The sequence below is a fragment of the Chiloscyllium punctatum genome, chromosome 10, assembly GCF_047496795.1.
Source record: "Chiloscyllium punctatum isolate Juve2018m chromosome 10, sChiPun1.3, whole genome shotgun sequence".
In the NCBI taxonomy this organism is placed as follows: domain Eukaryota; kingdom Metazoa; phylum Chordata; class Chondrichthyes; order Orectolobiformes; family Hemiscylliidae; genus Chiloscyllium; species Chiloscyllium punctatum.
Window position 1 is genome coordinate 82,804,727 of NC_092748.1, and position 27,848 is coordinate 82,832,574.

Below are 27,848 nucleotides of genomic sequence, written 5' to 3' on the forward strand. Positions count from 1 at the left end.
CAGATTATAGAAATCTGCAAGGCAGGTAGGGTTATGACAGTTGGTGCTTTAAATTATCCTAGGGTAGGCTGGGAAAAAGGGAGAGTGTGGGTCACAGAAGGGGTGAAATTCCTGCACTGTATGCAGGAGAATCTTTTGGAACAGAACATTCCCTGCGACCAAATCCAGCACACCTCTTCCCTGGTAGGACTGGAAATGGGGGAAGCCAAATGGAGAACGTCAAAGTGGGAGAGTATTTGGGAAATATAGACTGTAAAATAATAAGGTTCAATATTAAGTTGATAAAGATAAAAATCAATGTGCTGAACTTTTATCCTACTGTAAGATCAAACTAACCTACATACCCTTTGTATTATCTTCCATATGCCTATCCAAGAGTCGCTTAAATGTCCCTAATGTATCTGACTCTATTACCATTGCTGGCAGTGCATTCCACGCACCCACCACTCTCTGTGTAAAGAATATACCTCTGACATCTCCCCTAAACCTTCCTCCAATCTCCTTAAAATCATGCCCCCCTCGTGATAGACATTTTCGCCATGGAAAAAATCTCTGGCTATCCAATTTATCTGTGCCTCTCATCATCTTGTACACCTCTATCAAGTAACCTCTCATCCTTCGCTCCAATGAAAAAAGCCCTAGCTCTCTCAATCTTTCTTCATAAGACATGCCTTCAAGTCCAGGCAGCATCTTGGTAAATCTCCTCTGCAACCTCTAAAGCTTCCACATCCTTCCTATACTGAAGTGACAAGAACTGACACACTATTCTTTGAAGCTGCAGCACAAACTTGTTGTCTTAAATTCAATCCCCCTGCTAATGAAAGACAACACACCATACAGCTTCTTGGCAATCCTTTTTGGGTAGCAACTTTGAGGAATCTATGGACATGGACCTCAAGACCCCTCTGTTCCTCCACACTGCCAAGAATCCTGCCTTTAACCCTGCATGCTGCATTCAAATTTGACCTTCCAAAATGAATCACTTCACACTTTTCCAGATTGAACTCCATCTGCCACTTATCAGCCAAGTTCTGCATCCTGTCAATGTCCTACAACAGCCCTCCACACTATCCACAACTCCACCAAACTTTGCATCATCCGAAAACTTACTAACCCACCCTTCCATGTCCTCATACAAGTCATTCATAGAAATCTCAAAGAGCAGAGGTTCCAGAACCGATCCCTGTGGAATACCACTGGTCACCAAGCTTCAGGCTCAATATTTACCATCTACCACCACCCTCTGTCTTCTGTGGACCAGCCAATTCTGTATTCAGACAGCCAGATTTCCCATACCTCCTTACTTTCTGAATTAGCCCACCATGGGGAACCTTATCATTGCTAAAATGCATGGACACCACATCCACTGCACTACCTTCATCAATGTGTTTTATCACACCCTCAAAGAATTCAGTAAGGTTTGTGAGACAAAGCCATGCTGACTATCTCTAATCAAGCTATGGTTTCCAAGTAATCATAAATCCTGTGTCTCAGAATCCTCTCCAATAATTTACCCAGTACACACATAAAACTGACTGGTTTGTAATTCCCAGGATTATCCCTATTTCCTTTCTTGAACTAGAGGCCTGGCACTCCAACCACAACGCCATAAACAAACACATAGGCCTAGATACCATCTATCAACCCCTCAGAAAACAAACAGGAAATGACATCACCACAAACCCCAGGAACCCCATCCAGGACAAACATATAAATACAAAGCAGGAGACAACAGCTTCGCTTCACTTGGAGGTCGCCATTGATGATGCTACCTAGCCAGGTAATAAAACGTCTGGATATCAAACCTACAGCTCAGCGAGCAAATTTACATCCTAAACCTCAACCTGAGCTACAAACCTTCACAAACCTTGCAAATACCCTAGGTTTCTCCAGGAAGGGAGGGAAGAGATTGCTGCACCTTTGGCAGTGATCTTTGTGTCCTCTCTATCCACTGAATTTGTGCCAGATGATTGGAGGGTGACAAATGTTATTCCCTTGCTCAAGAAAGGGAAGAGGGATAATCCTGGGAATTACAGATCAGCAGTCTTACATCAGTGGCAGGCAAAGTATTGGAGAGGATTCTGAGAGACAGGATTTATGGTTACTTGGAAAACCATAGCTTGCTTAGAGATAGTGAACATGGCTTTGTGAGGAGTGGGTCCTGCCTCAAACCTTACTGAATTCTTTGAGGATATGACAAAACACTTTGATGAAGGCAAATCAGTGGATGTGGTGTGCATAGATTTTAGCATGGCATTTGATAAGATTCCCCATGATAGGCTCATTCAGAAAGTAAGGAGGCATGGGGTACAGGGATATCTGGTTGATAGATATAGAATTGGCTGGCCCACAGAAGACAGAGGGTGGTGGTAGATGGAAACTATTCAGCCTGGATCTCAGCCTGGTGTTCCGCAGGGATCATTTCTGGGACCTCTGCTCTTTGCATTTTTATAAATGAGGAAGTGGAAGGGTGGGTTTGTCAGGTTGGTGGAATTGTGGATAGTGTGGAGGGCTGTTGTAGGTTGCAACGGAACATTGACAGGACGCAGAACTGGGCTGTTAAGTGACAGATAGTGTTCAACCTGGAAAAATGTGAAGAGATTCACTTTGGAAGGTCAAATTTGAATGCAGAACACATGGTCAAAGGCAAGATTCTTGGCAGTGTGGAGGAACAGAGGGATCTTGGGGTCCATGTCCATTGATTCCTCAAAGTTGCCACCCAAGTTGATAGGGTTGTCTAGAAGGTATATGGTATGTTGGCTTTCATTAGCGGGGATTGAATTTAAGACTCGCAAGGTTATGCTGCAGCCCTAAGGAGCCCTGGTTAGACCACCCTTGGAATATTGTGTTCTGTTCTGGACACCTCATTATAAGATGTGGAAGCTTTAGAGAGAGTGCAGAGGAGATTTACCAGGATGCTGCCTGGACTGGAGGGCATGTCTTATGAAGAAAGGTTGAGGGAGCTAGGGCTTTTCTCATTGGAGTGAAGAAGGATGAGCGGTGACTTGATAGCAGTGTACAAGATGGTGAGAGGCACAGATAGAGTGGATAGCCAGAGATATTTTTACCATGTCAGGAATGTGTATCATGAAAGGGCATAATTTTAACGTGATTGGAGGAAGGTTTAGGGGAGATGTCAGAGGTAGGTTCTTTACACAGAGAGTGGTGGGTGCATGGAATGCAATGCTGGCAGTCATGGTCATAGGGCCATTTAAGCAACTCTTGGTTAGGCACTTGGAAGATAGTACACAATAAAGGGTATGTCAGTTAGTCTGATTCTAGAGTTGAAAAAAGCCAGCACAACATCGAGGGCCGAAGGGCCTGTACTGTACTGATCTATGTTCATTGTATTCTAACGTGCTGCCTTTATCAAATTCACCTGTTGCTTTATATTTCCCACTGTTCTAATATGTGTAAAAATACAAGAGACAGTTAGTATTAACTACATGCTATAGCACTTGTAATATTGATTTCTGTTATAATGTTAGTCCTAAAAGCTAATTACTCTAAGATAACTTTAGCTGTTGTTCGCTCAGATGTTTGGAAGTCAATGGCCTCTATTTCACACCTTGTGTCTATTTATTTACTGGGACAATTATCCTTTCATTAATGTGGCTGAGATCAGTCACTTGCCTGTTTTATAGGCATGCTCTTATCAAATTTGTTCATCCTGTTTATCACTTCTCCGCCATTTTGTGTTTTAGTGCTGGGACAGGCTGCACCGTCTTGTTTGTCAACCATTTTGTGTAAGCAGACATGGCCCATTTTGGTATAAACAGGTACGGGTCACCCCTACAAAAGGTGTCATGAACAGTGATATCAAACAGGCAGAAATGGGTACTGCAGATGCTGGAGATTAGAGTCAAGATTAGAGTGGTGCTGGAAAAGCACAGCAGGTCAGGCAGCATGCAAGGAGCAGGAAAATCAGGCAAAAACTCTTCATCATTCCTGACCATTCCAGGATGTTGCCTGATCTGCTGTGCTTTTCCAGCACCACTCTAATCTTGAGTGATATCAAATAGTACTAACTCAGTAATAACATGCATTCTGACTTTAGTTTGAGTTCTGCTTGGTTCATTCAGCTCCTGATTTCATTATGGCCTTGATCCAAATATGATTAAAGGAGACAAATTTAAGAGGATGATTGTCCTTCACATCAAGGCAACTTTTGACTGAATGTGGCATCAAGGACCCCAGCAAAACAGGAATCAGTGGAAATCAGGGAAGGGGAAGGCTTTCCACTGGTTGAAGTCAGACCTAGCTCAGAGGAAAATGATAGTCAAGCTCAATCAGGAAGATCAAACACTGACTGGGTGTAGAAATTTTGGAATCAGTCTGCAAGTATGTTTGCAAGCTTGCAGTTTTAATTTTGCATCTTGCTTTCATAGTGGTATCTCCTTCCTCAGACTGCTGCACTATTCCAGTGAAGCTCAATGCAAACTTGAGGAACATCAGAAATAGGATCAGCAGTATGCAATTCCAATCTTCAAGTATGCCCTCACATTCAATCAGTTTATGACTGATTTGCCCTGGGCTCCATTCCTCGTTCATGCCGGATCTTCATTTTCCTTAAATCCCTGACATCCCTTGCAGAGATATTTGTATCACCTACAGCCATGGGTGAGGTTCCAGAAGACTGGAGGGTGGCTAATGTGCCATTATTTAAGAAAGGCCGCATGGAAAATCCAGGGAACTATAAACCAGTAAGTCTGATGTCAGTGATAGGTGGAGGGATTCTGAGAGACAAACTTTACTTGCATTTGGAGAGGCAAAGACTCACTTTGGATAGTCAGCATGTGGGAAATCATGTCTCACAAACTTGATTGTGTTTTTTAAGGATGCATCCAAGAGGATAGATGAGGGCAGAGCAGTAAATGTTGTCTACATGGACTTTAGCAAGGCCTTTGACAAATTTCCATGTGGTAGACTGGTTGGTGAAGTTAGATCACATGGGATTCAGGGAGAGCTAGCCAAGCGGCTTGACAGTAGAAGACAGCACGTGGTTGTAGAGGACTGTTTTTCGGACTGGAGGCTTGTGACAAGCAGTGTTCTATAGGGTTTGGTGTTGGGTCCTGTTGTTTGTTAGTTAAATAAACAATATAGGAAACATGATTAGTAAGTTTGTGGATGACACCAAAATTGGTGCTATTGTGGACAGTGATAAAGGTTATCTGGGTACAACTGGATCTTGATCAGCAGGACAAATAGGCTGAGGACTATTAGATGGAGACTAATTTAAATAAATGCAAAGTGTTGCATTTTGGTGAGACAAACCAGGGCAGGATTGATACATTTAATGGTAGGTCCCTGGGCAGTGTTGTTGAATACAGAGACATGGGGTTCAGGTAAAAGTTTCTTGAAAGTGGTGTCACAGGTAGACAGAGTGATGTTGATGGCATTTGGCAAATTTCATTGGTCAAAGCATTGAATATAGGAGTTGGGACATCATGTTGCAGGACATTGGTGAGCCCACCTTTGGAGTACTGTGTACAATTCTGATCACCCTGTTATAGGAAGGATGCTAGTGAATTGAAAGGGGTGCAAACAAGGTTTACAAGGTTGTTACTGGGACAGAGTTATAAGGAGAGGCAAGATAGCCTGGGACTTGTTTCCCTAGAGTATAGAAGGTTGAGGGGCGACCTTTATTGAGGTTTATAAAATCATGTAAGGCATAGATAAGGTGAATTGTAAATACCTCTTTCCTAGGGTAGGAGTGTTCAAAACTAGAGGGCATAGATTTAGGGTGAGAGAGGGGAAAGATTTAAAGGGACAGGAGGGGCAAATGTTTCACATAGAGGGTGATGCGTATATGGAATGAATTGCCAGAGGCAGGTACAGCTGCAAAGTTTAAAAGACATTTGGACAGATACATGAATAGGAAAGGTTTAGAGGAATATGGTTCAAACATAGACAAATGAGACTAGTTTAGTTTGGGAAACCTGGTTGGCATGGATTAGTTAGACCAAAGGGTCCGTTTCCATGCTGTATGACTCTGACATCTATAATTCTCTGGGGCAAAGCATTCAGTACCTTTTGGATGAAGAACTTCTGTCACATCTCAATTTTAAATGAGTATCACCTTATTCTGTAACTATGTCTCCTCGTTTAAGATTCCCCTTCCATTTGAGAAATATCATTCTCAACAGTCTGAAGAAGTCGTACCAGACTCAGAAAGTTAAGTCTGTTTCTGTTTTCACAGATGCTGCAAGACTTGCTGAGTTTCTCCAGCATTCTCTGAATCTGTTTCAGATTTATAGCATCTGCTGTATTTTGTTTTTAAATCTGAACCTTTACTCTGTCAAGCCCCTCAAAATCTTTCATGTTTTAATAGATTGTACCTCATTCTTCTAAACACTAATATATAAAGGCCTAACCTGTTTAGCTATTCTCAATAAGTCAAACTCTTCACCTAGTAATCAGCCTAGTGAACCTCTTTTGAACTGCCTCCAATACCAGTACATTCTTCCTTAAATACAGGGACCAAACACAGCATACCAGGTACAGCCTCACCAATACCCAGCATAGTTGTAATGAGACTTCCCTGAGGGCCAGGTGGATCTCATTGACTATGAGATTCTTGATTGGGGTTGTTAACCTGGGCCAATTCAGGAGCCCTGGCTGACAAATATAAGCAGGACTCGCATTGCCCTTTGAGGAGGGCATTGCTTGTCACTGGCCACTCGGATGTTTCCTTTCTTCCTCGTGGTGGTATAAAAATAAAGATTTAAGCACCTGTTGTTTTCCATTCTGTCCTACGCCTGCACACACATGACATGGGTGCTTGGGAAAAATAAGCACTACCGCAGTTAGGTAGTAGTGTGGGGGTAGAGAACAAAAAAATAAGCAGGACTTTTGCCCAGGTGTCCTTAGAGAAGGAAAATGTAGTGTCCACCAACACTTTCGATGCCTTTAGGGAGAGCTGGGCATTGCCGGGGAGGGGGTAGGGTGGGTGGAGTGCTTTATTTTCCCCTCCAATTCCATTGATTTGATCCCTACCCTCTCCTTCACATAGGCATTGCCCCTTCTGGGCTGTGCCTGAGACTAATTCCCTGGCCACATTAGCCTCTGTCAAGTTATTTCAGGCCTCATTACTTGCAGCATCTGCATGCTAACATTTTATTTATCATGCACAAGAACACCCCATCCCTTTTTGTTGAACTATATTTTGGAATCTCTTTCTATTTCTGCCTTTTAATTATTCCACCACAGCGCATGGCATGTTCCTAAATTAAATTCCATTTACTATGTTTTGTCCACTCTCAGCCTATTGGAGATTCCTAATGTCCCACCTACTTTTGTATTATCAGCAAATTTGGATACATTACACTCATCCACTTCCATCAAGATCCTTCACGAAATCCAATGAGTTCTGGAATATTTTGCTCAACACCTTTACTATTTCTGCAGCCACTTAGATTATATTAGATAGGTAGACAGGTTCCCTACAGTGTGGAAACAGGTCCTTTGGCCCAACAAGTCCACACTGACCCTCCGAAGAGTAATCCACCCAGTCCCATTTCCCTCTGACTATTGCACCTAACACTATGGGCAATTTAGCATGGCCAATTCACCTGACCTGCACATCTTTGGAATGTGGGAGAAAACCGGAGCACCTGGAGGAAACCCACACAGACACAGGGAGAATGTGCAAACTACACAGTCACCCAAGGTTGGAATCGAACTTGGGACTCTGGTGCTGTGACTTCCATTATATACTTTGGAGAGAGCCCATGAGACTGCTATGGCTTGCTGGCCTTTAATCAGTTTGTAAAATACTTTGTCCATTGTGATGGAAACTGCTATAAAATCTTTCCTAACATTAATAGTTTGGTTATCTTTGGAATGTTCAAAACATCCTCCTCTGTGAAGACTGATGCAAAGTATTGGTTTAAATTATCTGCCATTTCCCTGTTCTCTGTTATTAACTCCTCATTTGCACATCCAAGAGTCCCATACTTACTATTACTACTCTTTTATTTAATATATATATTTACATATGTATATATAAATATATAAGCTTTTTCTGTTATTTTTATATTTATTACCAATTTACTTTCATAATTAATCTACTCCCTTTTTATTAGCTTTTTAGTCATCACTGCTGTTTCCTAAAAATTCTCCAACCTCTGACCAAACACTGGTTTCGCTGCTTTGTATACCTTAGTTTTTGAATGAATATTCTACTTGACTGCTTTTGTTAACCACAGGTGGTTTCTCCTTCTCATTGAGTCTTTCTTCTTGATTGAATAAATCTTTGCTGAGTGTTTTGAAAGATTTGTTTGTGTGTCTGTCACTTCTCATCTATTAACTTTCCACTTAATCTATTTTCCCAGCTCACTTTAAACAACTCTTTCTTCATAAATCTGCCCTTATTTAAGTTGAGAACACTAAGTTACTCTTCTTCAAACTGAATTTGAAGTTTTACCATATTGTGATCACTATCCTTAACTACATGATTGCTTATTAATCCTAAATCATTGCACATTACTAGATCTAAATTAGCCTGTTCCCATTTAGGTTGTGCAATGTACTGTGTAAGAAATAATCCCTGATGCACACTTCCAATTTGTCTTCCATGTTACCTTTATCCATCTGATGTCTCCAGGTTATAAGCAAATTAAATCACTTGTGACAATTGTAGTATCTTTCTTGCATGTCTCCGTTATTTCCCGATTTGTACTTTGTCCTACAGTGACCAATCCTTCATGAAGCCTGTAAACAATTCCCATCTATGATTTCTTTCCCTTGCTATCTCTTATCTCCACTCAAACTGATTCCGAATCATGATCTATTGCAACTGCATCACCTCTCACCATTTCCCTGCATTCCTTTATTAATAAAATAACACCACCTCCTTTTCCATTTTACCTATTCTTCCAGAACACTGAATACTCGTGAATATTCTTAGTCTTGTTCGTCATGCAGCCATTCTCCGTAATAGCTACCAAATGACATTCATTTATTTCTATTTGTGATGTCAACTCATCAATTTTGTCACAAATACTATGTGCATTCAAATATAGAACTTGAAGCTTTGACTTTTTACCATTGATACTCTCTCTAGTTCGAATTATGCTGTACTCTTCTTCATATATTTTCGACCCCTTCCTGTCAGACTTTGATCATCATTCCCTGCTTCACTGCTTTGCACCTTTGCTCTCTCATTTCTTTTTTCATTTTTTAAACTTTGCTTCTTTTGTACTCTCCCCCTGCCCCCACTAATTAGTTTAAAGCTCTATCTACAACCCTAGTTAAACAATTCAGCAGGACCACTGCTCCCAGCAATGTACAAATGAAGCCCATTCCAACAGTACAGCTTTCTCTTGCCCTAATACAGCTGCCAGTGCCCCATGAATCCAAAACCATTTCTCCCACACTGATCTTTGATCCACACGTTTACCTCACCAATTTTATTTACCCAAACCAATTTGCACATGTGTCAGGTCATTTTCCAGAGATTATTACCTTCATTATTTTGCTTTTAAGTCCCGAGCTGCTTGTAATCCCTCAACATGACCTCTTTCCTAGTTCTATCTATGAAGTCGGTACGTGCATGGATGATAACTGAATCCTTCCTTCCTATTTTTCTTTTCTCTCCCACTTGAATGAAATTTGCTCATTTTTTTCCCAGCAGTCTGTGCTCTCATCTCTACCAGACACAAGAATCGTGTACCTAATGGACAAGGGCACTATATTGTTGTACCTTCCCATTGTAATGATTCAGCAACTAATTCAAATACTTTCTCATACACCTGTTTTCCTCGAGCCAAAAGTATCAAAATATTTATTTCTAGGATAATTATAGGTTCCATCTAATCAACATCACTGAAGATTAAAAGAAATCCTTTACGTTAAATTTAATGTTTTTTTTGCTCAGATTTGATTTCTTTTCAAAAAGAAATGAAACACATTGTTACCTGTGAACTGCAGGTGCTCAGATCGACCTTTAGACAATTCTGTTCTCCGTATGCCAGGAAGCTACCTAAAAATGGTTATGCTACATTATGAGAGAGTCCTCAGCTTGCAAACCACAGACTTTCTTTAACCAATATGGACAGCACTTCCTTTAAATTATTTTGTTTCTATTTGAGAGCAGAGCCTAATTTAATTTTTGTTAATATCTGCAAAATTTGTTCCTGCTCTTAAGACTTCTTCTTATATTCAGCCATTCACCTATTCAAATATAATATTTTCTTTCTTGCCATTTAAAGGTTCATTGAATATTCTAAATGGAATTTTATAGGGGCCTGAGCACACGGGCTATTGTGAGAAATATGGGCAGAATTGCATGAGAAGCCCAGTGAAGCCTGTTTTGATATTGGGAGCAACTCACTACATTTTTAAAGCAAATTCCAGGCATTGAGATGTGATTATCACTAGTTAATATGCCCAAGAAGGGGGATTATTGCTTGTTCATAACACCCTTACGTCTAACTCGTGATTATGTAACTTCATATCATACCACTTGCCACAAGCAATCTAAACTCTGAGAATTCTTGACATGGGAGTCAGGGCATGTACCTAGCAACTTTGGGTTCACTGCTTACTGCAAAGAGTTTTCGTTGTTGATGTTGATGGAATGCAACCTATAATTTTTTTTGTGTTTGCTTTTACTGATTGCAACAAAAACGTATGTTTGAAATAGTCTGATTACTTGCCTGTATGTGGATTATCCCTGCTGGACATTGACAAGATTTGGATCGATATTGGGAACTGAGATCAGAGTGACTGTGACTTTTAGGGCCTATAATTGGGCACTGAGAACAGACTGACAGTGACTTAGAGAGGTTGTTTAGATCGGATATAGCTAAGGACAGGTAAACTCAAGGGCCTGGCAATTAACCAGCAACAAAGGTGAGAGAATGTTTGTACGAGGCAGTGTCAGTCATACCAGCTATGTGACACTGACAGCATGACTTTGTGGCAGCTGTGCCATTTCATTGCCAACAAAGGTTTACCAATGTTTGTCTGGTTGCACAGCAGCCTTTTTAAAAAGACATGGGTGCCAGGTATGCCAGCCTCTTCAGGGGATGGTTGGTGAGAGACAAGTTCTTATAGTGACAATGGGTGGTAGGATGTGGCGAGAATCAGGTCAAAGGGGTGCAGTAGCTAATGAGGCGGCTTTAGTAAATTATGAGAAAACTTGCATGAAAATTCACTAAACTGACACTTAGCCAAAAGCAGAAATGTTCAGCCCAATATATTGTAAAACCATTATCTGGTGAATACATAAAGCCATACACAATTGTGCAATTATCTTTCAGCTATGATAATCAGTGTGATGTTGAATTTAATATGAAATTTTGCTCTATTTGGATCGATTTGACTCTCAAGGTTCTTAATCAGGTTTCAGAACTGGATATAACATCCATAAACAGAAAATAAACTGATTCTTGCTCCTGTAGATAATTAGCTATAAAAAAAGGCTAAATATAGTATCCAAAGTTTCTTAGCTAGCTATTAGGATATGACAGATCTTTTACAGATTAAAAGAAATAAAAATAATGTAATATATTTTATCTTACATTTATCTTACATGATTTATTATTTTTAATAGTATTTCAGATATTTCTAATTTAACTCATTTGTCTTTGTTAATAAATAAATATTTTGCTGGTTCAAGCATTTAACTTCTAATGGTCTCAAATGTATTGATACATTGATTATCATTATCTAAGTTATTTCACATTATATTCCAATAAAGTATATTATAAACAAATAATTTTGACTCACTAATTCCTTGAAAATCATTGTTAAAACAGATAGAAGGAAGTTTACCTTGAAGTGATAAACAGAGATTGCTGGAAAAGCTCAGCAGGTCTGACAGCATTGACAGAGAGAAATCAGAGTTAATGTTTCAGGTCAACTGATGCCTTGAGTTCTGAGGATGGTTCACTTGCCCCGAAGTGTTCACTCTGATTTCTCTCCATTGATACTGCCAGACCTGCTGAGCTTTTTCAGCAATTTCTGGTTTTGTTTCTGATTTATAGTATCCACAGTTTCTTTTTGGTTTTTACCTTGTAGTGAGAGTTGATTTGGTAGTACATCTGTCAGATGTTTTCCTGCTGTTTTTTTCACTTGGGCTGCATACTGACTAACCGACCTTCTGATTGAATCATAAAAAAAATTAATTCAATTGTTCTTTAAAAATATTATTGTTTATTTAACTTTGCCTTTGATGAACTGGCATGAACTGGCAATTTAATATCAATCACTACTCAAGATGTTAAATGTGATTTTGCCCTTCTGGAGGTGGCAAGAGAGATAACGCAAAAGAGAATGGTGTGAGGATTTGGAGAGAAACTCATTCCCTTCTCACCATCTCACTAAATATATTGAGGGTGAGAAGATGCACACGTGACCTCCTGACCTGCCAGCAATTTAGGCTGTTCAATGGTCAATTAATGGCCACATACTTAAACCACCAACGTCCTCCCTGGCAGGTGATAAAGTTGGAGAATTTCTCAACTGTGAAGCCAGGTTAACCTGCCCACCATAATGTCCCCAGGGCAATCAGAGGCAAGAAAGGGGGTGCAAGAAGGTGGTCTCTGAAAGCCACCCCACTGTCCAAGCCACTGACCTCCCTGATTGCCTTCTCTCTGCAACCTCAAATCCACAAGAAAAGTTGAAAACAAACCTACCTTCTCACCAATGGAGCCCTGAGGAGCACAGTTCTATCTACACACTTTAGGACTTAGGACACTAACATCCAAGTCTGTGATTAACCAAGAAACTCACCTACTCTCTGTCTGTCTGTGTTTCATTACATGATACGGCAAGTTTTCTTGGCAGTGGGGTGATGTGTTAGTCACTACCTAACACACTTGCTCCCTACACTTCAACGAAAAATGGAAAACTTCCATTCAATGTAATTTGGACCCAGTTAGCTTACATTTACACCTGCTTTACAGTTTATAAGAAAGAAAAACTGGCCTGAATCCAATACCAAAATAGGTAAATCGACAGTTTGAAGACAGTATATATTCCATTGTACTAAATTTAAACTTACTCGTCATGTTCAAGAAATTCTTGAACAACCTCTGTTGGTCTGTATTCTGCAGGTTTAAGATCTCTCAGTTTTTCCAACATGTCCACATCTTGTACAGTTAATACAAGGGGAGTGTGGCCATCATGTTTGTTGTAATTTATATCCAATAATCTTTCTTCAAACTGGAAGAAAATAATAAAATATTATAACATATTGAATAACTTGTTTGTGCAAGGATTTTAACTGGTAGAATTAGAAATGTGCTTTCCAAGCCATCGCTTTAAGGAAAAAAACAATGCCACAATAATTTGCTCACGAGTGAACTGCATCACTGTTTGAGGTCAACAACCTACCCCACACTATCACTTCAAATATTTCTAAGTTTGTACTTCTTCAAAAGAGTAGTGGAAAAGTTTTCCTTTCACCGTTCGTTAATATTCTGTTAGAATTGTGAGAATCAGAAGATCAATATAATTTGGGACTGTGGGTGGAATCTTCTGGGGGTGGCAAGGGTCTCTCCCAGCTGTTGCAAAATTGGTGAGGTACCTACTCTGCATCTTTTAATGAAAGACTAGATCTTCTGCTGATCAGGATAGTCTGAAACCACAGACAGGCCTTCATCTGGAATTAGGTTCCCATAGGCAGAAATTTCTTGTAGTAAGAAATGCTGAATAATCATTGGCTAGCAATTCCTGCACTCAGCAATGTCACAGAACAGGTCACGACTTCTGCCTGAGGAGCACCAGAGTTACATTCTGGGCAGGAAAATCCATGGATGAACTTCCTACCGCATCATTAGTAGAGTCCCTTCACTGACAATGGCATTAACCCAAGGATACAGGACGAAAGTAGATGATTTGTGAAAGGGAGGGGTTTCCAAGGTTAGAGGTTATGGAACAGGGTATCAGGGAGTCGGAGGCAATGGCAGGAGGTGGTGCACAGTGGGCATCTCCCTGTCATCAATACTGCCCCATATCCATGCACATAACCATTCTTTGAGCATGTTTGATCAAAACTCCCCCTTTTTCCCCCTGTCATCATATAGCCTGCATCCTTTTTATCTCTGGGAGGGTCTCTTGTCAGCAAGTCCATTACAGTTGGGGCAATGCTAGTTTGTCGCTTAAGGACCTGCATTAACAATGTGCTGGGAAGTTCAGCCATGGATCATCCTGTCCAGAACTTAATACTGGTGGAGATAGGAGATGTCAATCAGTTGCACCATTACCCTACCAGATTAAATGCCCTTCCAACCTCTGAGTTTACCTCCAGTGTGACCAGAAAATTCTATCCTCTGTCTTTAACTTAAGGTAAAATGGAGGGGGTCATATGACCTGCTTTGCAATCTGCAAGACAATACACTTGTGTATTTGATTGTATGAGATTACAATAACCTCAGACTGTTTTATTAGAAAGAAGGCTGCAAGGTGCTTATACACACTAACATTGGACAGACTGTGAAGTGTGATTTTGATTGTGCTAAAAGCAAAAGGGGAATGTCCTGTTTACTGGTTTAAATAATAAATTGTCAACATAGAGATTGGATTGTTAATAATGTTGTTCGTCTTGAAATGGGTAAAGGTGGATAAATCTCCAGGACCTGATCAGGTGTACCCGAGAACTCTGTGGGAAGCTAGCGAAGTGACTGCTGGGCCTCTTGCTGAGATATTTGTATTATCGATAGTCACAGGTGAGGTGCCGGAAGACTGGAGGTTTGCAAACGTGGTGCTACTGTTTAAGAAAGGTGGTAAGGACAAGCCAGGGAACTATAGACCTGTGAGCCTGACCTCGGTGGTGGGCAAGTTGTTGGAGGGAACCCTGAGGGACAGGATGTACATGTATTTGGAAAGGCAAGGACTGATTCGGGATAGTCAACATGGCTTTGTGCGTGGGAAATCATGTCTTTCAAACTTGATTGAGTTTTTTGAAGAAGTAACAAAGAGGATTCATGAGGGCAGAGCGGTAGATATTATTATATGGATTTCAGTAAGGCATTCAACAAGGTTCCCCATGGGAACTGATTAGCAAGGTTAGATCTCACAGAATATAGGGAGAACTAGCCATTTGGATACAGAACTGGCTCAAAGGTAGAAGACAGAAGGTGGTGGCGGAGGGTTGCTTTTCAAACTGGAGGCCTGTGACCAGTGGAGTGCCACAAGGATCGATGCTGGGTCCTCTACATTTTGTCATTTACACATAAATGATTTGGATGCGAGCATAAGAGTACAGTTAGTAAGTTTGCAGATGACACCAAAATTGGAGGTGTAGTGCACAGCGAAGAGGGTTACCTCAGGTTACAACAGGATCTTGACCAGATGGGCCAATGGGCTAAGAAGTTGCAGATGGAGATTAATTCAGGTGCTGCATTTTGGGAAAGCAAATCTTAGCAGGACTTATATTTTTCATAGTAAGGTCCTAGGGAGCGTTGCTGAACAAAGAGACCTTGGAGTGCAGGTTCATAGTTCCTTGAAAGTGGAGTCACAGTTTGATAGGATAATGAAGAAGACGTTTAGTATGCTTTCTTTTATTGGTCAGAGTATTGAGTACAGGAGTTGGGAGGTCATGTTGCGGCTGTGCAGGGCATTGGTTAGGCCGCTGTTGAAATATTGCATGCAATTCTGGTCTACTTCCTATCAGAAAGATGTTGTGAAACTTGAAAGGGTTCAGAAAAGATTTACAAGGATGTTGCCAGGATCAGACGATCTGAACTACAGGGAGAGGCTGATTTCTCCCTGTAGGCTGGGGCTGTTTTCCCTCGAGCGTCAGAGGCTGAGGGATGACATTATAGAAGTTTACAAAATTATGAGGGGCATGGATAGGGTAAATAGGCAAAGTCTTTCCCCTGGGGTTGGGGAGTCCAGAATTAGAGGGCATAGGTTTAGGGTGAGAGGGGAAAGATATAAAAGAGACCTAAGGGGCATCTTTTTCACGCAGAGGGTGGTACTTGTATGAAATGAGCTGCTAGAGGAAGTGGTGGAGGCTGGTACAATTGCAACATTTAAGAGGCATTTGGATGGGTATATGAATAGGAAGAGTTTGGAGGGATATGGGCTGGGTGCTGGCAGGTGGGACTAGATTGGGTTGGGATATCTGGTTGGCATGGACGGGTTGGACCAAAGGGTCTGTTTCCATGCTGTACATCTCTATGACTCTATGACTCTAAGTCTTAAAATTTGAAATCTTGTTTTGTCATCTGTACAACAATTAATTGGCAATTCAATTTCTTTTTAAACATTATTCATGTAAGAAATTAGGCCTTGGATAAATTATGCTTTGTAGAATAAGTATAGAAATGCTTATTCAGGATTGATATGCATAATATAAGCCCACCTCAGCAAAGACTCTTGATTCAGGCTTTCATGTTCACATTGCTAAGAATGGAAGATGGGACTTTACATACTTATTCATCCATGCAAGTGTTTAGCGGCACAGTAGCACAGTGGTTAGCACTGCTGCCTCACAGCACCAGAGACCCGGGTTCAATTCCCCCCTCAGGTGACTGACTGTGTGGAGTTTGCACATTCTCCCCGTGTCTGCGTGGGTTTCCTCCCACAGTCTAAAGATGTGCAGGGCAGGTGAATTGGCCATGCTAAATTGTCCGTAGCGTTAGGTAAGGGGCAGATGTAGGGGTATGGGTGGGTTGCACTTCGGTGGGGCGGTGTGGACTTGTTGGGCCGAAGGGCCTGTTTCCACACTGTAAGTAATCTAATCTAATCTAATAACACTTAGTTTGACATAAACTAAAACAGACTGATTATCCCAAAGATGGCCAGTGCAGTGGCCTATAATGTCAGCTGGTCATGACAAGACAGGCCATAGTAAGCACCTGTGCATTCCATAGTCCATGTGCATGCACTGCTGATGGGGGAGCTGAGGAACCAAGATGTAAGTCAGGGCCCAAGTAAGTGGGAGGCAAAGCCAGCGTCAGGTGTAGGGTAGGGGGAGGCCTGCATCACGAGTGGGGGAGTTGGGGTGGATGCCTGCGCTGGGAATGTTGTGGTGGGGTGGGGGAGTGAGGCATATACAAGGAGCTTGGCTCTCTTTTGCCTGAGAATGACAGAAAGATTGGGGTAAGATTGGGAAACTGCAGTGGGAATGGGGAGCTGTTAGAAAGGAGAAGGAAAAGACAGCTCCAAACAAGAGAGATCAAATTAAAAGAAACTCTTGCTATTTTCTCATGCAGAGTACTTATTTTACATCCTAGAGTGCTGTCCTTAGACAGACAACTGCTTCTGGTCACTGCTAGCAGTGGTAGTAGAGTCAGATGCATTAGGGACTTTTAAGCAACTCTTAGATAGGCACATGAAAGATAGTACAATAAAGGACATGTAGAGTAGGATAAAAGGCGGTTCTATGTTCTATGTAAATAGCGTGGTGTTGTAAATAAACTTCAAGGCGTCTGTCTCACGAAGAACCCAACTCTGCATGTTATCAGAAAGAAAACCACCACCCACTGCTTCTTCTGCCAATCACCTTGCATTGGTTTTCTGCTGCTTCCCGGTTTTCCAACCATAGGGAATGCTATTCGCAACCTACTGTGCACTCGTGTTTTTTTAACATCTCCATCAAATCTCCTCTTCTGCAAAAGGGAGAAGCCCAGCTTCTGCACAGAGGTCTTTCATCCCTGGCACCCCACCTCATGAGTTTTTTCTGCAGCCTCTCTAATGCTCTCAAATCCTCCCGTACCTACGGTGCCCAGATCTGGGCACAGTCCTGCAGTTATAACTGAGCTAGCGCTCTCTCTCTCTGCACAGGTTTACTATCTTGGTTTGTGGCTTTGATTTCCGGACGAGAAGTCATTTAGCCGGGCAGGTTTGGCTTGTGTAATCAGGTATGTGTAGGTGGAATTTTGGACAGATCTGCATGACCTGCTGGTGTAAAATGAAAACTTGTTTGAAGAAAACTGGTTTCCGTGGTACAGGTGCCATGTGGAATGTAATTCATTATCTAGGGCCTATCGTATCCATAGGTCCACTTTCGGACATTTTCTAGCACCAATATGCACTCAGCATTACTCTGCTGGAGTTCGGTTGACAAGACATGGTTTTTATTTGACAATTCTGGTGAATTTGGCATTTAATCCTGGCAATATTTTGACAGCGTGCTGTGATAATCGTTTGTTTTCTGATAAGTTCATGCGGCTTAATGTCTTGTAATTGATCTGCTTGGTGGTGGTGTGTAAATGGTCTTACGACTGTGTCAAATTCATGGAAAGCTGCGTCTGCCTCCTTTCTCCAGTGGACCTGGAGGATCCCACAGCATTCAAAAAAGAGCAGTTTTTTTGCCTCGTTGGCTTGACATTTTAGTACATACCCCTCAGAACATCAGTGAAACACAGTATCTGCTCATTTGGAGTCTTGCTACCCTCCACCCCATTTCCTCACATTACAACGATGGCCACCCTGTGAAAGTATGACAGTGGTGGCATTGCACTTTGCTGAGGTTGTGAAAGGTGCTATATAAATGTAAATTTGCGGTTTGGAGAGGTTAGGCTGTTTTGGCTGACAACCAGGACTTAGACACTTAATGGTAAGGTCCTAGGGAGTGTTGCTGAACAAAGAGACCTGGGAGTGCAGGTTCATAGCTCCTTGAAAGTGGAGTCGCAGGTAGATAGGATAGTGAAGAAGGCGTTTGGTATGCTCTCTTTTATTGGTCAGAGGATTGAATACAGGGGTTGGGAGGTCATGTTGCGGCTGTGCAGGACATTGGTTAGGCCACTATTGAAATACTGCGTGCAATTCTGGTCTCTTTCCTATCGGAAAGATGTTGTGAAACTTGAAAGGATTCAGAGAAGATTTACAAGGATGTTGCCAGAGTTGGAGGATTTGAGCTATAGGGAGAGGTTGAACAGGCTGGGGCTGTTTTCCCTGGAGCGTCGGAGGCTGAGGGGTGACCTTATTGAGATTTACAAAATTATGAGGGGCATAGATAGGATAAATAGGCAAAGTCTTTTCCCTGGGGTCGGGGTGTCCAGAACTAGAGGGCATAGGTTTAGGGTGAGAGGGGAAAGATATAAAAGAGACCTAAGGGGCAACTTTTTCACACAGAGGGTGGTATGGGTATGGAATGAGCTGCCAGAGGAGGTGGTGGAGGCTGGTACAATTGCAATATTTAAGAGGCATTTGGATAGGTATATGAATAGGAAGGGTTTGGAGGGATATGGGCCGGGTGCTGGTAGGTGGGACTAGATTGGGTTGGGATATCTGGTCGGCATGGACAGGTTGGACTGAATGGTCTGTTTCCATACTGTACATCTCTATGACTCTATGAGTGTTCCCTTCCAGTTGGGGAACACTTCTGTGATCCAGGACATTCGACCTCTGACCTTCAGGTGACCATCCTCCGAGGCAGACTTTGGGACAGGCTGCAGCCAAAAGTGGCCGAGCAGAGGCTGATAGTACCCATAGGGAGGGCCTCAACTGGGACCTTGGGTTCATGTCAAACTACAGGTGACCACCATTGCACTATACACACACACATAGACACTCCTACATTCACACACATACACACACACACACACGTATATACATATATGTTTGTGGGGTGAGTTTGTACTTGCAGAGTTACATTGTACTTTGCTCAAAAACTGCATGAATTCATGTAAGACTCTTTTCTCACTTTTAAGATTAGAACCAGTCTAAACATTATGGCACAGACAGAGAACACAGGGGGCTAACACCTTCAACATATTGTCTAGCTAACACTAATTGTTACAGTTAACCTGAGAATCCAAATTTAAAAAAAGGTTTTGTGATTTACACATGAAAGAAGTGAAACTATCATAGTATTCGAACAATTGAAAGACTCAACAAACAATCAAGGTATTTTTCAATCTATAATTTCAGTTACATCACACTGTAAACTTTTGCTATAAATTCTGTGTCTTGCAATTGTGTCCTCCACAACCACCTGATGAAGGAGCGGCGCACCGAAAGCTAGTGCTTCCAATTAAACCTGTTGGACTATAACCTGGTGTTGTGTGATTTTTAACATTGTACACCCCATCTCTAAATCATGTTGATTTCAGTTCTTTCAGATGTAAATCGCAAAACCTTTTTTAAAAGTTACATTCTCAAGTGCACTTTAACAATTGGTGTCATGTCAGCCCAAATAAGGTATTGAAGGTGTTAACTCCCTGTGAGGCTGTCTCACAGGGAGTTAAAGCCTTCAATACCTTATTTGGGCCAACATGACACCAATTGTTAAAGTGCACTTGAGAATGTAACTTCTAAAAAACGTTTTGCGATTTACATATGAAAGAACTGAAACCAACATGGTCATTCTAAAAGATGAGAGATTTAACAAAATATCCAGGTCTTTTTCAATATGTAATTTCAGTTACATCACACTGTAAACTTTTGCTCTCAATTCTGTGTCTTACAATCTTATACTCCACAATCACCTGATGAAGGAGCAGCATTCCGAAAGCTAGTGCTTCCAAATAAACCTATTGAACTATAATCTAGTGTTGTGTGATTTTTAACTTTGTATACCCCAGTCCAACACCAGTGTCTCCAAATCTTCACCAGCTATTGAGATCAATATACTCTGCCAAACCATCCTTCTGTCCTTTGGTATCTGTGAAATACCCTCCACTGCCACAGATACGTAGTTTCATTTGTGTTTAACAATGTATCATCTATAAACTGCTGTTCTTAAAAGTAAACTATCATAAGATTGCTTTCAATTGTATATTTTTAGTTATCTGTGGGCCTCAAGTTCCATATCTTACAATCACCGGTCTACTGAAATTTTTGCAACAGACAGTAATCCTTAAAGCAATGCCAGACTTAGACAAACAATCAATTCATGCTTTTTATCAACATTATTTATCTCATTTGGTTAATTCTATTAAAGAATCATCACAGTGACAGAAAAGAGGAACTCAATGATTGTATTCTGCAGGTGGACAACTTGTAAGAAGGAAACAATGATAGGAAATATTAACTTACATATAAAAAGAAACTTTAAGAAAAAAATTGTTAACCTAAATGTTCATCTTCAGTGTCTTAAACTGGCAAGTCCAGATATAGTTGCTAGCTCATAGGTTGGCCTTATTGATCCACACAGAAGGACATTCATTACTGTGAAGTTTAGGAAGGTGAGATAAGCAACTGAATTGGGCAGCTCCTTTCAGTAAGGCTGAAGAAATTCATGGAACATTAATTAGTAAGACACAGGTATTAATAAATTGATTGTCTATGTTATTATGTCAGTGTAATTCTAAACTCATCTTATTAGTACATATCAATGTCTGACAATGGTCTTGTCCATACAGTCATAATCTATAAAATAGCTAATGCTGAGCTAAAGCGACAGAACTAATCTGCCATTGTGACCCTTATAACTAACTTTGTAAGTGACCCTAAAGGAGGTTTTGTGGCACAGTGGATAGCATCCCTGCCCCTTTGTCCAAAAGCTCAACCAAGGTCTTGATGGTCAACGAAAGCATGTTCATAATGCAGCCAGTGAGTTTTGATCTGCAAACCTTTCCAATATGAGCCAATGGCAGGTAGGAATGGGAGTGATTCATGATCAGCCATGTGAAGGAAAGAAATTGGATTCTATTATCACGATCCTTAGCTCAGGCTCTATTATACACGTAAAGGTATATGTTTCCAGAGCAACTCAGCATCCTTGTGGGGGTTGGCTGGCTCAGTTCCTCCCACCCAGTAAAAACAACTACCTGGATTGCACCTCCTCCCACACAGTAAAAACAGTGCCTCTTCAGTACCTACACAGGCACTGTGCCCCAACTCTTCTGCTGTTACATTGATGACTGCATTGGTGCAACGTCCTGCATCCAGGCTGAACTGGAGCAGTTCATCGACTTCACCCATAACTTCCACCCTGCCCTCAAATTCGATTGGTCCATCTCGGACACCTCCCTTTCTTGACCTCTCCATTTCCATCTCCGGCAACAGTCTCCAGACAGATATTTACTACAAACCCACAGACTCTCACAACTACCTGGACTACACCTCCTCCCTCCCAATATTCTGCAAGAATTCCATCCCATTCTACCAATTCCTCTACCTCCGCCGTATCTGCTCGGACAAGGAGACATTCCACTCCCAAACATCCCAGATATCCACCTATTTCAAACAACGTGCTTTCCCCCCCTCAGTCATCCAGACAACCCTTCACCGCACCACTTCCATTCCCCATTCCACTGCTCTAAACCCCAACCCTCACCAAATGCAAAAAGACAAAATCCCCACTGTCCTCACCTACCACCCCACCAGTCTCCGTATCCAACGGATCATCCTTAAACCCTTCTGCCATCTCCAACTCGACCCCATCACCAAGAACATTATCCCCTTCCCACCCCTCTCTGCTTTCTGCAAGAATTGTTCTCTCCGCCAATCCTTGGTTTGCACCACTCTCCCCACCAACACCCCTGAATCTCCAGGTACCTTCCTCTGCAACTGGAAAATATGCACAACTTGCTGGCACACCATCCCCCTCACCTCCATCCAGGGCCCCAAACACTCCTTCCAGGTTAACAGAGCCTCTCTTCCAACCTAGTTTACTGCCTCAGGTGCTTCTCTACATCAGGGAGATCAAATATAAACTTAGGGAACAGTTCGCCAAGCATCTCAGCCGGGCCCACAGGGGTCAACTGGATCTCCCAGTCACTGCCTATTTTAATTCCCCTTCCTATTCCCTTTCCAATGTGACCATCCTTGGCTTTCTCCAGTGCCACAATGAACCAAACCACAAATTAGAGGAACAACACCTCATCTTCCACTGGGCAGACAGGAGGACTCAACATTGAGTTCTCCATTTTCAAATAACCTCCCTTCACATCCCATACCACCCTTCCCAGGCCCTTCCCCTTCCCCTCCACTTCTCCCAGCTACCTACCAGATTCACTCCTCCCTTTGACCAACCAGGTCATATCCTCTGCCTGTCTTCACCTGTCCCCACTTCACCACCCTGCCGCTGCCACCCCCTTTATGTGCAGCTCCCACTATACCTACACCCTAGTTCTGAATAAGGGTTAGGCCCAAAACATCAACTTCTCCACCTCCTGATGCTGCCTGGTTTGCTGTGTTCTTCCAGCCTCCTGCTTGTCTACCTCAGTTGACTGGACAGACAGTTTGTTTTTGATTTCTGTCAATCAGATTTGATCCCCATTCCAGGTGGAGTGGATCCTGGAATCGTCTCTGTGTTCAATTAGAGATAGAGGTAATGATGTTGTGAATTAAGCATGATTTACCTCAATAAGAGGTTAGCATATCTACTAAATATCTGCACACTCAATGAATATGTTTAGATGTCATTAACTTTGATTCCGAAGTTAATAAACAATTGTTGGTGCATGGCTTGTCTGACTGGCTCTCTACTAACTCAGGAAACCCAACTGGAAAGGAACATCCTTTATTATTCAACACCAAAATACAGCAACTGCTCATGATGTACATAGGCTAGTCCCAGTTTAGGACAGACAGTTCCACAGACTCATCCCTGGGTTTGCTTTATTTCTCTAATCAACTTGTTCAGAGACAGTATTACACATTTCTGGTGCAAGTGGAACTTGAACCTGGGCCTCATATTCAAGACATAGGGAGTCTACCACTATGCCATAAGACAGCCCCCCAAGTCTACTGCACTTTGTTTTCCCAAGAGGGCTCCAGTCCAAGTACTATTCTTTTTATTTCCTTCAGTGGGTGGCACAGTGGCTCAGTGGTTAGCACTGCTGTCTCACAGCGCCAGGGGCCCGGGTTTGATTCCAGCCTCGGGCGACTGTTTTTGTGGAGTTTGCACATTCTCCCCGTGTCTGCGCGGGTGCTCCAGTTTCCTCCCACAATCCAAAGATGTGCAAGTCAAGTGAATTGGCCATGCTAAATTGGCCATGCTAAATTGCCCATAGTGTTAGGTGCACTAGTCAGGGATAAACGTAGGGGAGGGGCATGAGTCTGGATGAGTTACTCTTCGGAGGGTCGGTGTGGACTTGTTGGGTTGAAGGGCCTGTTTCCATACTGTGGGGAATCTAATCTAATCTAATCATACTAATTCGCCTGAGTCTGCTTAGCTTACGCGATCGGGTGTTTTCAGATTAATATGGCCACAGGCAATATTGAAGAGTCTATTTATTTGGGATTTTTTTTTAAAACGCAACCTCTCAAGTTTTTTTTTATTTCACCTATGTTTCTGATCAACCTGTTCAAAGATGTTATTACACACCTCTGGAGCAGGTGGGACTTGAACCCTGGCCTCCAAGTCCAGGGATAGGGACTCTACTCAATAGGTCAAACTTTCCGGTGATGAGTTTCAGCTGGGCAGGGCATAGTCTGTTACTAAGGAAACTCATACTCAGCCAGCTCCAAAGGGAGATTAATTATTGATTCCCCATGAACCTTGAAGGGGAAATCACAGTTTCTTTGAAGATTGATAAGAAAGGATTATTTCATTGAATCTATAGAATGTGGACTACAAATAAAAGGTTATCAAAGAAATTTGAGCAATAATTATGTTTTATGAAACTTGTCAAAATTTTTGTAACTTTATTCAGTATATGAAGACTCAATCCTAATCAGATTAAGGCAAACATTTGCACCATTTCCTCATAACTGGATAACATTTGCATTATCAAGCAACTTTAAATGGATTCTTGTCACAATCTTCAAAATTTGTTCCTAGCATATTTTTAAAATGCATTATTAGTTAAAAGTTTTTTGTTTCTTTTATTTCTAAAAGTAGTAGTCAGGAATTCTGTGGTCTAACTTCAAAGAATTTAAGTACTCATCTAGTTGTCAAAGATTACATAGGTAGGATTAGTGTGTATAGTCAGTATGGATGTCATTAGACATTTGAAGCCACAGCATACATTCATTTAGTAGCTCACATTTAAGTTTGGATTCAAGATCTTCTTCAGAGACTTGAGAAAATAATCCAACTGACAATATTGTGCAAATATGAGAAAATGTAGCTTTCTTGGAGGTGCATGTTTTTCAATGAGTTTTTAATTATGGTACTGTCTATTCATATGGGTAGCTTTAAAAGATCCCATAGTACTAATCAAGAAAAGGAGCTGGACGATCTTCCACAGTCTTAGCTTAGTTTATCCTACTGCTAACACTATGATAAAACAGCCTTAACTGGTCATTTGTCTTAGCACTGTTTGTAGGAGATTACTGTGTGAAGATTGGTTGTATTTTTGTCAACAAATTAACAATTTCATTTTGAAACTAATCTGTGAAGGGCTTGGTGACAGCTTGAAGATGAAAGGTACTTTATACGAATCCAAATATTTCTCTAAGTGTGCATGCATCTTTCAAACTGTAGTGTAATATGCTAGTGGACTCATAATCCAGATGCCTGGACTAATAATTCAGAAAAGTAAATCCTCAGATGTGTTAGTGTGACAGGAGTAAAATGACCATTAAATTGGTGGATTCACTAATATTCTTAAGGGAGGGACATCAGCAGTACTGACCCAATCTGACCAGTATGCAATGCCTGTGTTACCCAAATGTGACTGTTTTGTAACCATCCTCTGAATTTGTCTTGTGAGTTATATGTTCAGGAAGAAATCTATTGAGAAAACAGCGGCACCACCTTCTTCTCAGGTGAGCTATGCCAATAAGTAAATTACAAAAATTGGCAAAATTCATGTGCTGAATTCACTTGGCTGTAACCACTTCAATTAAGAAGGAAACAAATACAAAGCTCAAGCAAAAATCATGCGAAGCCCAATTCATTCCTCTTTTTGGGCAATCAGCAAATGGTGCTTGATTCATAGTGATTCCCCTCAAACCTTAACGACTGTGCCTAGCTTTTACAAATTGCATTAATTGCAACTGGATAGTAATGTCATTCTTTGCTCCCTTCACATACTTTCAGTTACATCATTGATTCTCCAGAATACTATTATTTATTACATCATAACATTGGTGAAGATCCCTATTTAGGAAAACTTTAATAGACATCTGTTGGAAAAGCTGGTTCTGGTTACAGCAGACAGCTGGTTTCCTGAGACACCAGAATTAGTTACATGTATGACTGTCTCATTGTTGTGATAAAAAAAACATGATATCTATCCTTTCTTAAAAACCTAGCTTGCAATCTGTATAACAATGATAAAGCAAAGTGTAATGGGATGGGTCTTCCATCAGCCAGATGACACTAGCATTGATGTATTTTCTGGGTTCAGCTAAATTAAAGTAAACAAATAATTAACCAGAAATTGGCAGTGCCTCCATTGGTAATTCCTCTATTTGCAGATAGGGAAATTTCACTGTTGTGGGACTTTGCTCCAGTAGCCTCTGAAGTCTAGCATTACTGTCAAAACTTTGGCATCAAAACTTGCAAATCAAAGTATCAAAGAAGATTGTTGCATCCTGTAGAACCTTCTGCTTTGTGGGTACTGATTTTGAAGTGCTGCCTCAGGAATTTAGGCTTAGGAATGAAACATTGCCGGCAATAGAAGAGGGTCCAAGAAGGATAAAGATAACTTGAAGGACGTCTCCAGTGTCATACCCACCAATTTACATATGAAAGATGATTACACAATGTCATAGACATATCAAGTTTCACACCTTTCAAGTCTACATTACTAATCTGGTCTGCCAGCTGCAATTTTCACCATCATTTTGTTGAGATAGCTCTATCGTTTACCATAAATACTGATGAGGTACCTTTTATGTAATCAGTTCTCATCAGCAAATGTTGCTACACTCACTTCCTTACTTGTACTCATTCTACAAAGAGCCTCATCCTCATTTAAAATCTCATTGCTTGCTGGAATCATATACACAGTCTGGTCTGCATGCTACAACTTCTGTTTTATTCCATGTCATAGGGACAATTAGTCAAAATTATGTTTGTGCATGATTATGAATATACAAAATAAAAGCAGAAGTAAACTATTCAGTTGCTTGATACTGCTTCAACATTCAATGGGATCTTAACCAATCTGTTTGTATCTGTTCCATGTTCTACCTCTGAACAACTTTTGGTTGCCCAACTATCTCTGTCATAAAAAGATTTAACGACTTTGATTCCAATGCACTTCCTTATTCTGGACTTGTCCATAAGTGTAACCATCTTTTCCACGCCCACCTTGTCAGGATTGTTCAGCATCTTACAAATGTCAACCAAATTGTACCTCTTTTTTTTAAAATCCGCTGAACACAAGACCAGTCTGTCCAATCTTTCCTCATATGACATGTATCAATGTAGTAAACTTCCTCTGAACCACCTTCAATGCACTCCCATTTTCTGCAAGTAAGGGGACAATAACACTGGACATTCTTTGATTCGTGGTGTCAACAATTCTCTGCATAACTGAAGCATAATATTGCTATTTTTATATTCAATACCTTTGTAATAGAGGATAGCATCCCAATAGACTTCTTGATTATGTTACTGTACTTGCATGCAGTTGTGACCTTGTGCACTAGAGCACCTAAATCCCTCTGCACCCTAGAATTCTGCAGGTGTACTCCATTTAGGTAATACGGTATTTCTTAAACGAAAATAGAAATTGCTGAAGAAATTCAACAGGTCTAGCAACATCTGTAGCGAGAAAAACAGAGTTAATGTTTTGACTCTCGTGACCCGTGAGTTGAGTTTCTCCAGCAATTTCTGTTTTTTCTGAGATTTTCAGCATCCACAGATGTTTTTATTATTTACTGTTTTGTTTTACTTTTCCTCCCAAAGCAAATCACTCTCCATTTTTCCACATTGTACTCCATCTGCCAGCTTTTTGCCCACTCACTTAGCCTATCTATATCTGTCTGCAAACTCCTTAAGGTTCCTTCACAACATATTTTTCTTTATAATTAAAAGCAAAACATTACAGATACTGAAAATCTAAAATATAAACAGAAAATGTCAGAGAAACTCAGCGGGTCTG

General features: G+C 41.1%; 1 protein-coding gene across 1 annotated transcript in view; it reads right to left on the reverse strand.

The window, feature by feature from the left end:
* The window catches only part of LOC140482347 (uncharacterized), a 57,316-nt gene that overhangs the window by 16,992 nt on the left and 12,476 nt on the right, over positions 1–27,848 (reverse strand). The window contains exons 3-5 of the mRNA XM_072579667.1: positions 13,010–13,170; positions 12,018–12,106; positions 9,918–9,982 (exon numbers count right to left, since the gene is read on the reverse strand). Coding sequence (XP_072435768.1) covers positions 9,918–9,982; positions 12,018–12,106; positions 13,010–13,170 — 315 coding nt within the window. The remainder of the gene's footprint in view (positions 1–9,917; positions 9,983–12,017; positions 12,107–13,009; positions 13,171–27,848) is intronic.